The sequence below is a fragment of the Myotis davidii genome, unplaced genomic scaffold, assembly GCF_000327345.1.
Source record: "Myotis davidii unplaced genomic scaffold, ASM32734v1 scaffold120, whole genome shotgun sequence".
In the NCBI taxonomy this organism is placed as follows: Eukaryota; Metazoa; Chordata; class Mammalia; order Chiroptera; family Vespertilionidae; genus Myotis; species Myotis davidii.
Genome location: NW_006294778.1, coordinates 3,332,925 through 3,345,682, shown reverse-complemented (window position 1 = coordinate 3,345,682; position 12,758 = coordinate 3,332,925). Strand labels below are relative to the sequence as shown.

The 12,758-nt window shown below is 35.5% G+C and overlaps 1 protein-coding gene across 1 annotated transcript in view; it reads left to right on the top strand.

Moving 5' to 3' along the window:
* Nucleotides 1–11,481, top strand: part of KIAA1033 (KIAA1033 ortholog) — a 56,924-nt gene extending 45,443 nt beyond the window's left edge. The window contains exons 27-31 of the mRNA XM_015567578.1: nt 2,738–2,885; nt 5,892–5,988; nt 6,588–6,784; nt 7,093–7,192; nt 9,268–11,481. Coding sequence (XP_015423064.1) covers nt 2,738–2,885; nt 5,892–5,988; nt 6,588–6,784; nt 7,093–7,192; nt 9,268–9,335 — 610 coding nt within the window. The 3' untranslated portion in view covers nt 9,336–11,481. The remainder of the gene's footprint in view (nt 1–2,737; nt 2,886–5,891; nt 5,989–6,587; nt 6,785–7,092; nt 7,193–9,267) is intronic.
* Nucleotides 11,482–12,758: the final 1,277 nt, after the last annotated feature.

Genomic DNA, 12,758 nt, shown 5'->3' with positions numbered 1-12,758 from the left:
AGTGATTCTTTCTCACCATTGGTGTTTCTATCTCTTCCTCTCCCTTCCTCTCTGAACACAATAAAAATATATTAAAAGTAAATAAATAGCTAATGGCTATCTTACTGGACTTTGCATATCTATAGACTTGAGTCAGTAGTGATTTTGGAACATAATTTAAAACTTGAGAGAAGAATGCAGAACTGAGAAATACTTTAGAAAACTAAGCTTTGTTATTAATAACTAGAGGCCTGGTGCACTCAGGGGGGTCCCTCAGCCTGGCCTGCGCCCTCTCGCACTCCGGAGCCCTCGGGGGGTGTCCGGCAGTCGCACTGCCACGGAGGCAGGAGAGGGTCCCACCACTGCCGCTGCACTTGCCAGCCATGAGCCCGTTTTCTGGCTGAGCAGTGCTCCCCCTGTGGGAGCGCACTGACCACCAGGGGGGTAGCTCCTGCATTGAGTGTCTGCCTCCTGGTGGTCAGTGCATGTCATAGCAACGGGTTGTTCCACTGCTTGGTCAATTTGCATATTAGCCTTTTATTATATAGGATATATATATCCTTTATTTCAGAAAGGAAGGGAGAGGGGGAGAGAGAAAAACATCAATGATGAGAGAGAATCATGGATTGGCTGTTCGATTTGCATATTAGGTTTTTACTATATAAGATTATAACAGTTTATTGAGTCAGGCATGAAAAGGCAAGGTGGAGACAATTTGAATTTCAGAAAAAATAATGATAGGAATCTATTGTAATATATTGAATAAAATACATTAATACATTGAATAAAAAATAGAAACCATGCGTCATAGTGATAATAAAGGTTAGAGGGGTGGAGGAAAAGTTCCTTTTTACAGAAGAATGCTAACAAAGAAGGGATGAGGAAATTTAGGCAGAAAAATTGTTTTGCAATCACTACTATAATACTTGAAGGCAGACAAAAATCATCAGTGAATTCTAAAATAGTTTTGGAGAATAGAGCATTTCATCAAAAAATTATCCCATGAATAGCTTATTAATAACAAAGAGGAAAAGTATCTTTAAAGTGGAGAGATTGCTATATTTCACCTTCATCAAGTGATGATCAAACTTAGCATCACCAATAACAGGACATACTGACATTATGTGGCATCTTGCTGCAAATATAATAGCAAGTACCTATGTTGTATTCTTGCCAGAAATGCTTATTCTGAATGTATTATGAGGAAACCATTGGAGACATCCAGTATGTTGGGCCTTCTACCAAACACCTAGTCTTGACTCTTAAAAAATATCACATGTAATGAAAGACAAAAAAGACTAGAAGACTATTCTAGGTCAGGAGACTAAAGAGGCCTGATGACCAAATGCAGTGGATGATCTTTAATTATATCGTAGATAAGGAAAAAAAATAGTGATAAAAGAAGAACATTTGAGGAAAATTGGGGAAATTTGAACATGTATTATATATTACTTTATTTTATTTTTGGGTATAATAATGTATTATGCCTTTGTAGGGAACTATCTTATTTCTTAATAGATTCATATGAAAGTGTTTATAGGCTAAGTGACATGAAGTCTGCAACTTCTAAATATTTCATGATAAAAGAAAACAAATATTAACAAAATATTAAATGGTGAACTAGTGAAAGGTATACAGGTGCCCATTATACTATATTTTAACTTTTTGATAGGCTTAACTTTTTTAAAGTAAAAATAGAAAATATGCTGGAAAGTGCATGTGTACATTTTTATGAGAATAAGGTCCCAACACATACAGAAAATTTGCTCTGAAATATCCTGCTAGATAGCTTACTTCTCTGCCAAATTAAAGAAGCCAAGAGCAGATAATAAGATATTTGAAATCACATGCCCTAAAATGATTAAAAAAGTTTGTGGCTTGTATATCAAAGAAGAAAATCAGACCATTTTACCTCTTATTAAGTGATGTTATTCTTTTAAAAATTGATGACCTTTAAAAAATATTTTGAAGCAGTTCATTGAGGGCAGAGTGGGATATTGGCTTTTAAGATGTCCAGATCTGTGCAAAGGAATGGATGACTAACATCAAGTGAAAGAAAGTTCATGGCAGGTGAAGTTAAGTACTCTGGGGTTATAATGATGAGTCATTGATCTGAATGGGGAGCGAACCTTCCAGAATCATGAGGGGAACTAGAGTAGGTTTCAGAGTCCAAGATAAATTAATGTAGGGTAGTGGTTAAAAGGTTAGTAAAGATGCCTGCCTACAGGAGGAAGTAGTCAGGTAGTTGGATATAGTTGGATTATGTGAGTCTCAGAGATTTCTACCTTCTAATTTGAAAATGGTATATAATGTGAAAGTAGCTATACATGAAGGATGAGGAGAAAACGCAGCTGATGTTTCTGAAGGTTGAATAGGATTCTAAGTTCTTGAAAAAGAACAAGATTTCAGTTGAGGTAAGGAATTGTAGAGAAGCTTTCGTGAAAGGATTTAAGATGAAGAGCATTCTATTTAAATGAAATGGAGTTCTACAGGGCTCCTTGTCGGAAGAAGAAATACAAAACTCAAAATATTTTAACTTCAAGATGCCCTACATATCCTATTTTCGGGACTAAGTTTAAATAATACTGATCAGCTTCTGTCAGAAAATGAATTCATTCTGAACTCTTAAGAAAATTTACTTAGAAATGTCTTATAATATTTTGTACTTTTGCATGCTCTTATTTAAGTTGATGAGAGATGGATTTAAAAAGTCACACCTTTTTTTGAGAAAGGAACCAAGTAATTTTTTGCATTTTAGGCATTTGGATTCAGTCCTCAGTGATCACACACGAAATTCTGCTGAAGGCACAGAGTATTTCAAAATGCTTGTAGATGTTTTTGCACCAGAATTTCGAAGGCCAAAGAATATACATCTCCGAAATTTCTATATTATTGTCCCCCCCCTGGTGAGTATTTTTAGTATTTAAAATGAATTTTTAAAAGTATTAATAAGTAGATCTAATTTTTTTGCAGCAGAGAATGCATACAGACTGTATTACTACTGCCTTTCTGGTTGTAGATAAAACTAAATGTGATTTCCGTGAATATGGCCTAGAATTTTTACTTACTAGCTATGCAGAATGAGATTTATTTATAGTTAAAATAGATTCTTATTTGTTAACTACAGGCCCACGAATTTGTGCACCGGTGGGGTCCCTCGGCCTGGCCTGTGGGGATTGGGCCAAAACTGGCTCTCCGACATCCCCTGAGGGGTCCCGGATTGTGAGAAGGTGGTTCTTGGGTGATGCACCCCGGAATCGGGCTCCCTCCTCTCTGGTTTTGGGTGCGTCACCCTAGAACCGCAGCTGCCAAGTCACCACAGCTCAACAGCTCCTGCGTTGAGTGTCTGCCCCCTGGTGGTCAGTGCACATCATAGCTACTGGTCGGCTGGTCGCTTAGGCTTTTATATATATATATAGATAACTGCTAGAGAAACCTCGTGTGATTTAAATTACTTGAGTGTATACCATTACATATATATCATTTTGGGGCTGAATTATATCACATAAGCATTTTAAGTGATTAATGTTGACTAACTTTAATTACATCATGTTACAGCATGAAGTTATTTCTAACACATCTCTTTAAAAAAAATTTTAAAAATTGATTTTAGAGGAAGGGAGAGGGGGAGAGGGATAGAAACATCAATGATGAGAGAGAATCATTGATCAGCTGCTTCCTGCATGTCCCCTACTGGGGTTCAAGCCTGAAACCGGGCATGTGCCCTGACTGGGATTCAAACCAGGACCTCCTGGTTCATGGGTCCACGCTCAACTGCTGAGCCACAATGGCTGGGCTCTACCACATCTCTTAAAAGCATTGTGTTAGAGGACAACTTCTCATTATTCAGTAGTAAATACTAACATCTAAACTAAATTTTTAGTGCTTCCTTATAGTTTACTAGAGGCCTGGTGCATGAAATTCATGCACAGGGACTGGGGGGCAGGGGGTCCCTCAGCCCAGCCTGCACCCTCTCACAATCCAGGACCACAGGCTCCTAACCGCTCGCCTGCCTGATCGCCCCTAACTGCTCCCCTGCTGGCCTGATCACCCCTAACTGCCTCTGCCTTGGCCCCCGCCCCTGTGGCTTTGTCTGGAAGGATGTCTGGAAGATGTCCAGTCTAATTAGCATATTATCCTTTTATTAGTATAGAAAGCAGCAGTTGCCAACCTTTTGAACCTCATGGACTACCGGTGGTATATAGTGTGCTCTGTTCTAATTCTATAGTTTCCATCTAAAATAGCTCAAGTTACCCAAAATTGCATTATAAAAGCAATTGTTACAGTGGGGAAAATGGAGTTAAGAAATTAGAGAAGTATATATTAGTGGTAAGAGTTAATTTTTCCCTAAAAATTTTTATATAAAGCTGCTTTTAAAAATGGATAGATCTGAAATCTAAATATCACTAATCAGATGTACTAGTAGCTTTGGTTAACTTTAAGAGTAATGACTTTTATATTGCTGCCTGAATTATACATATCTTCTTGCATGTTATAGCCATTGAAAGTAGCTCATGGTTTATTGGCAGCTTTTTTCTTCATGAATTTTCTGTTTTTTATACATTTATCATTAATGTTCTATCACAATAATTATCATATGGCAAAAATGTCCATATTTACCTGCTAAGTGTTATCTTTCCAACTTTAGTATCAAACTGGAGGAGCCTGTCTTAGTTATACTTTGATAACAGTGTAAATTACCTTAGGATGAGTTGAAGCCATTATTTTTTAAAATTTGAAGGCAGTATACTCAAGCCGTAGTAAACAGTATCGGGGAATCATTGAGAGTCTGGGGAAGAGTGGCGTTTTGAGGGCAGCTGTCAGAATTTAGTTAGTGATGGAGAAAACCAGGTGGATTAAGAGCACTACAAAGAAGTATAGGACACTTCCTGTGCTTGAGTCTATGATCCATCCCAGAAAAAAGACTAACATAAATGAGATTGCTAAAATAACAGTAGATAAAGGTTTTGCAAATATGTAGCTAATTGCCAAGTAAGTTTTATAAGCAATACTAAAAGTGAAACTTGATTCTTTGTTTCCAGCCTAAGCTATTATAGTACTTATCACACTGTATCATAATTTTAAACAGTTCTCTCTTTATCCTTTTAGAGCTGTGCTACCGTATGTAGGTAGACATAAGTGGCTGCTTAAACTAATTAATTCAAATTTCATAAAAAATCCACTTCCTCAGTTTTACTAGTTATATTTCAAGTTCTCATTGGTTCCACGAGCTAGGGGCTCACTGTATTGGGCACTGCAAGATATATAGCATGTCTGACATTGCTGAGAGCGCTGCTATAGAGCGTGAACTTTTTGATGGTATTCTTTTTGTAATCGTAATTACCTAATATAGTAAGCATCAGCAAATCTGTGTTGAATAAATGATAAGATTAGAGAGGTATTAGAGCTGAATTTTAGGGAAGTGCTCTTTGGGGCATTCATTTACCCAAATGACTACTACTCGTTTTTACCCAAGAATATGATAATGGTATTTTGGAATGAATTGGGTGGGCAGGAGAAAGAACTGCCGTGCTTATGAGAGCTGCTTTGAAGTAAGGCAGACCTAGTTTTCTGAACCCAACTTTCACTTCGAGTATAGCCAGTTACCGAACCTCTCAAGCCTCCTAGTTCTATTGTGTGAAACCTGCATGATATTAAAGGCAGTGTGCTTGGGAAGCAGTGATTGAAGGGGAGGGCTCTTGGTTAAAGAACTTAGAAAAAAGAGCTACTGAGAGAAATACTTGCACAGATTGTGACCTCTCCAAGAGGCTCTTTGAGGCAAATGTTTCAAATCAAAAGGACAGGAACCCATAAGAGACCCTATTTATACCTTTTGAAATCTCTGTTTTAGTAATTAAGTTCTGAAGATATTTAGCACAGTTGTTTTCTAATATGTTGTTGTATCTTTTTAGACCCTCAACTTCGTAGAGCATTCCATTAGTTGCAAGGAGAAATTGAATAAAAAAAATAAAATTGGAGCTGCTTTTACTGATGATGGCTTTGCCATGGGTAAGTTTAATGGAATTGTCTTCCCGTTGTTTTATGTTCACGTATGCTGGATTTTTAGAGAGATTTGCTTGAGAACAGATCTGTGTTCTCTTTGTAAATTTGTTTTTCACGAGCAGTATTTACGGTTTATTTTTTTTAGCTGGGTCATCTGCTTCATACTTGTTTTTCGTAATTTGTAACTATCATTCATGTTCCCTTAGTATTGCTAACCACTTAGTATAGTTCGACTAAGTTAGGCTTTATTTACAGTTTCAGCATCTTGTGTTTAGTTTTCCTGGTTTCCCAGTAGCTTCCTCCATTGTCTAGTTAGCAGTGGAACTTTCCCATCCTTACAGCCATATGTTGTTTTCAGGTGATTTTCATGGCCATGTCCCTTTTTTTTTCCTTCTTGCTTGACCTGCTTTTCATTTTTTATACTTGCACATTTTTTTTAGGAGGAATTAAGCCACATTTCTAGAATTACTTACTTATGCTGTAAAATGTAATTTAAAAGAGAATTAATTCAAAATGGTTAGCTTAATGTTAGCAGTAGTTATTGGTAGAGTCAACACAACTTCTATACTCATTGTATTTTGCTTTGGTTTTGCTCATGGCTGCAGGTGTGGCTTACATTCTAAAGCTTTTGGATCAGTACCGGGAATTTGACTCACTTCACTGGTTCCAGTCTGTTAGAGAGAAGTACCTGAAGGAGATAAGAGCAGTTGCTAAACAACAGAATGTGCAGGCAGCTTGTCAAGATGAAAAACTACTGCAAACCATGAATCTTACCCAGAAGCGACTGGATGTCTACCTACAGGTTAGACAAGAGTAATAGTTAAATCTGCTTTGATGTTTTGATATCTGAAAAAACATAAGTCATATGAAAACCTCCATTTTAATAAGTGAGATGAATAGAGGTAATTAGAATATATTTTAAAATGAATGGTATTTGGAAGCAATTTGACTCAGATCTTAAAAGTGGATTGGTTATTTAGTTCAGTTTCTTGTTTATGATTTTTACTGGAGCTTTTTAGAAATAATAAAAAAGACATTAAATGTGATTTGGATATTTTGCTTATAATAAGCATTTTCAGCTTTCATTTTAAATTCTTTTTATTTACTTAGGAATTTGAGTTGCTCTATTTCTCACTGAGCAGTGCAAGAATTTTCTTCAGAGCTGACAAGACTGCAGCTGAAGAAAACCAAGAAAAGAAAGAGAAGGAAGGTCAGTGAGTGGCTTAAATTTGGGAAAAACCAACAAATCTTTCCTTAATAGTAGACACTAATCCCCCATTTTATCTGGTCAGACTTCCAGCTCCTTTTACCTTTTGAAAAATAACACAGACTAGAAATGTCTTTTTAAAAAATAAAACCTCCATAGGTCATTTGTGAAACTGAAAAGAAAGTGCCATAGTAATTTATTTCATTCTGGAGTAACTCAATATTCAGTTTTATTCATCTCTTAATTTAAATAAAATTAACAAGCTTATTGTTTGTCTTTCACCCCTCACCCTGTATCAGTGAGAAGGAACAATTTGGAGGGGAAACACTAAACGTTGCTAAGTCAGAGTTACTGGTAACTAGACATTGAATGAGGTGGTGATTAAGAAGGTCTAAAGTGGCAGGGGCCATTTAGTGACACAGGCACTTCTTCCTGCTCTCCATAGCCAGCCTTGGAGAGCCATAATCACCGATAATACAGCCATAATCACCGATAGTCATAGCAATGAGCTCGAGTCATTTAGGAAAGGATTCTGTCCATTGTATTCTATGCAGGACAATGGGAAAGTATTTATATATTTTAATGGTTTTTTTTTCCTTTTTATTGAACTTATTGGGGTGATACTGGTTAACACATAATAGAGGTTTCATGTACAATTCCACAACACATGATTTATACACTGTCTTGTGTGTTCACCACCCCAAGTCAAATCTCCTTTCATCACCATTTATCCCCCCATACGTTCCTTCACCTCCCCTCAACCCCTTGTTGTTCATATCCATTTTTTTTTCTTTTCTCAATCTGTATATTTTAATGTTTAAGAACATTGCTCAGTGTTTCATACTTAAGGACACCATTCCCCCAACCACCATGAGACATTTCTCTCAGATTTGAAATTTAGGAACAGTTGTCTTCCCTGAGGAATGGATGTTTCCTTTTTTTTTTCATGGAAATTACATAATTTAGGTTTTCCTTTTCACTTGGAAGCTCAAAATTAGGTATAGTAAGTAACTGAGTTGAAAGTTTTCATGTTTGCTCTCTTTTACTTTTTATTTGTATTTAATAAAACTTATATTTCATAAAATACGATGTTTTTATTAATCTTATTTTGTCAAATTTTACAATTTTTTTTCATATTGAATAGAGGTGATAATTGGATAGACCACTTTATCAACAGTCTTAGTCCCATAAGTTAAATAATATTTATTGGTAAGGAGCATACACAGGCATTTTTGGAATCTAGACTGAGTAAATAATTGTTTTTGAAAAATCATTTCAGGCTGTTACCTGGAAGATAGTCAGTATTTATTAAATGAAAATATGTATATGTTACATTTTGGTTCTAAGATAATGTTTAACAAAGCCATTTGGAAGAATTTAGTTGGCTTTGTATGATGCCAGAACCTTGTCTCCAGTTCTTAATATACTTTAAGGCCTAAAGCATTAACACAAAACAAATAAACCTTTTAGTCTCCGTGGAACACCCTGCTCTGGACTTAAGGAACTCTGGGTTCTTTCTGGTTGAAGTACATCACTCATGTGTCTAGATTATTCTATTTCAGTTAAAAGTTGCTCAGGGATGAAGTCAGAGTTGCTGAATACGTTAGTCACATAGTTTTTCGTTGTTAAAGAAATATGTGTATGTGACATTTTACACAGAAAACCAGGAATTCATTTTATCACAATCATAATAAATAATTGATTTTAAAAGTAAATTATAACTACAAATAAAAAGTTACCCAGTCTGGACAGTATTATAATGAATTTGCAGCCATGTTTCTGTAATAGCCTACACTGTAATAGCAGTTCATACATGCATTGTCAACCCCCGATGCTGTTCTGGTCTCTCACAAATCTATACTCCCTTTAAGAAGCAGTCAAAACATGAAAATTGCAATATTTAGCTTTTTTTTAAAATTAAGGTAATCTAGATATAATTTGTGATATTAGAGAAATATTTGATAGATCCAACATTTCTTAATTTGAAATTTAGCAGTACAGTTCTTCTCAATTTTTATTTACTTAATTCAATTTTTCATGAACATAAATATGTCCGTTATTTTCACTTATGCTTCCAGAAGAGACTAAAACAAGCAATGGAGACCTGTCTGACAGCACGGTGCCTGCAGATCGTGTTGTCAAATGAGTCTGATGGTATGCGGTGCCCGTGACAGCATCGGAATGTCATTACGATTGCCACTGACGGATGTTAGTAAGCTAACGAAGTGCTTCCTGGGCCACATCTCTGGGAAATATGTTGGGACTCTTTAAGGCAGTGTTCTAAAGAGAAGTCCATTCTTCTTCCAAAGGGTCAACTTTTCAAAGGTTGAGAATGAGATTTTAAAGTTGGATTTTTGCCTGGACTTTAGGCCAGATGTGCCTAGGAAGTGGAGTTATCTAAGGGCCAATCCAGATTCCTAAACTGCCACCTCAGATCTCTTGTAATCTACATGAATGTTTAGAATTTGTATTTGCATAGGTCTTTGATCCATATTTGTCCAGTCATTGGAAATTCAATGCATATGCTATGTACAGCCAGTAAATACATGTTTAAACAAAAGGAATTGAGCCTGAAATTTATGAAGCATACATACCAATATTATAAAGGACTGTATGAAGATGGATTTGATACTGGAGACGAGGCAGTGTTATGTACCCTTTATGTACAATATAAACCGATTTCATTGTTAATTTCATGGGATTCACAAGAGCTACTGATGTCTTGGTGAGACATTTTATACTAGTTTACATTGCTTTGAGAACATTTAACCTCTAACAGCCGCTTTAAATTTAAGACTTACTTCATACACAGGATGAAAGAAAATTCAGATAAAGCCATAGAGTTCTGCTTAAAGCTTCACTTTGGGTTGAAGGCACATGTATGATACCTGAGAAAAATGAATGAATGCTTATTTTACATCCAAACTCAGGTTTCTTCTTCATTAGGTTGAACTGAAATCTTGGTGATGGCTTGGGCAGACTTTTTCTTTAAACCAAGTATAATATAAGACATCAGATTAAGCACTGTACCACTGTGATAATAAAGTTTCTAATAAATCATTTACTGCTTTAAAAAGTACAGAAAGATTTTGAGTAGATTTAGCTCCCAGCAAGCTACTAGATTTATTTTTGTAAAGCTTTATGTCAGTTAATAGTTAAATGGTTATTAATCACGGCCTATAATCTTTTAATATAAAACTCATACATTTACAATGAAAACAAGGAAGTTTAAAACTTTACATGTAATACGTCATTTTGGGAAATGTTTGATTTTCCATTGCACTTGCCTATGAAGCATTTCTTCAGGTAAATCCTGTAAGTAATTCTAACATTGTTGTTTGATTTCCAGCTTTTGGAACAGGTGTACAATACCCCCTCTATTCACGGTTACAGTCAGGGTTGTTTTCCCAGCCCAAGATAAATGCTTTCACTGTTAAAAGTCAGAAGAAATGAATAGGTAGGAAATATATATTTTTTAACTGTGTAAACGTGACTTACCGAATTATCGACAGAGAATGGACTAAAGGCATTTAATATTTGTAATTCATTCTAACTGTAGAAGTGGCCCTAAAGCATGCTGCATAATTAATAATTTATATTTTCATTGTTGTAAATGTTTATATGAATGATCTTGCATTGGATTCTATCAAATTAGTCACCATTTCATAGCAAAGTATTGCTTTTCTGGTTTTTTTTCCTCTAACTTCCCTAAAATCATCTCATTTAAAAGGGATAGAAAATGTAATTACAAGAGAATCAGGTGTCTTTGTGCATTATCCCCACATGTCAGTTGTTTATCCATCCTAAATAGAATTCACATGCTGACTGTATGGGTACAGAAGAAAGTGATAGGTTATTATTTTGCCTTTAGTCAAAATAATGCCACTACAGTCTGGATAAATTATAGTAAGTTCACATAGTTGAAATAAAATCTCTGAAAAGATTACGTATATTTAAATGTTATTAAAGTGCTGAGTTAACAGGGCTTGAATTTCATGCCTAAGTTAATATACACATTTGGATGATTGTTTTCCTTGCTAACATATTAATTCTATTTTCATTTTTTTCCAGACATACTGTAATTTAAAATTAGTGTGAGCATTTGTTGTAAATTCACAGAAAACAATAATGTTCAAAATCTCAGGAATTAAATGCTAACCATAACACTGTCAGTTCTAACTAAATTTTGTAAAAGATGGCAAGTTTGTTACTGGAGTGGGGCCACCCCTTTTCTCAGTTCTAATAGAATACAATATGTATAATAAAACAATAAATGTAATTTCAAAAATGTACTTCCCTTGGATGTTTATGTTCAGAATTAAATATCTTAATAGATATAATTTTTTAAAATACATTTTTATTGATTTCAGAGAGGAAGGAAGGGACGAGAGAGATAGAAACATCAATGATGATAGAGAATCACTGATCAGCTGCCTCATGCATGCCCCACCCTGGGGATCAAGCCTGTAACCAGGGCACGTGCCCTAATCGGGAACTGAACCTCAACCACTGAGTCATGCCAGCCAGGCCAAAATTAAAAATCTTTTTTCCCCCTCAAAATTAAATACCTTAAAACAATATATAACATTAACCTTTTTAGAGTCCCTTTAATAAAGTATATGGACTCTACCTTTAAAAAAGTACTTGCATGCACATAGGCAAGGAATTTGAAGTATGATTATTGTTGGCTCCTCTCCGTGCATCCCAAATGAAGGTTATTTTTTTCTTTCCTTTGTACCTTCTTGATCTTTCTGTTGCTTGCTATTTTCATATAAAAAGAACTTACATGATTAACTTAAAATCCTAATCCTGGGAAGGGATCATTAGTTTGCAGTGTTTAATGTTTGAAATAACTGAGATGCCATTTGCAAACATGAATCAAACTAAAACAATAATTGAGTGCCTTTTATTTTATTTTAATCCTCACCTGAGGATATGTTTTCATTGATTTTTAAAGGAGAGAGGAAGGGGGAGAGAGAAAAAAAACTACATTGATGTGAGCCTCCTGAACTCCCCTGACCAGGAATCAAAGACGGGATCGAACCCGCAACCTTTTGGTGTACGGGACTATGCTCCAACCGTCTGAGCACCCAGCCAGAGCAATGAGTGCCTTTTAAATATTATGCTGGAGATGAGACACGAGCCTTTTAAATAACAGCAGAAATTGTCCACAGTGAAGTCTGATTGATGTTCCTTTTCTGAGGTATTACATTTTTAAGATGGTGAGAAAGATGAGATAATACCATCACATACATCATCATGTTTCTCTTTTATGCTGGGTTGGCTAAGTGTTAAAAGGTAGACTTTAACCAGTTTTAATAATTTTAGTTCTTTTCCCAGCTAAAGTTGAATAAGTTTTAGATGGACAGTATTCCATTTCTTAAGAAAGTTTTAATGCTACAGTAAAAAAAAAACCTCACAAAGGTTTTTAGATGTTAGGAACAGTTTAACAGGTTGCCAAAGATTTCAGTTAAAAACAAAACCCAGAATAAGTGGGAAATCTGTAGAGATTAAGTGAAGTCAGGACTGTGAACTGAGAGACGGTGATGGCAAAGTTGGAGTTATTCAG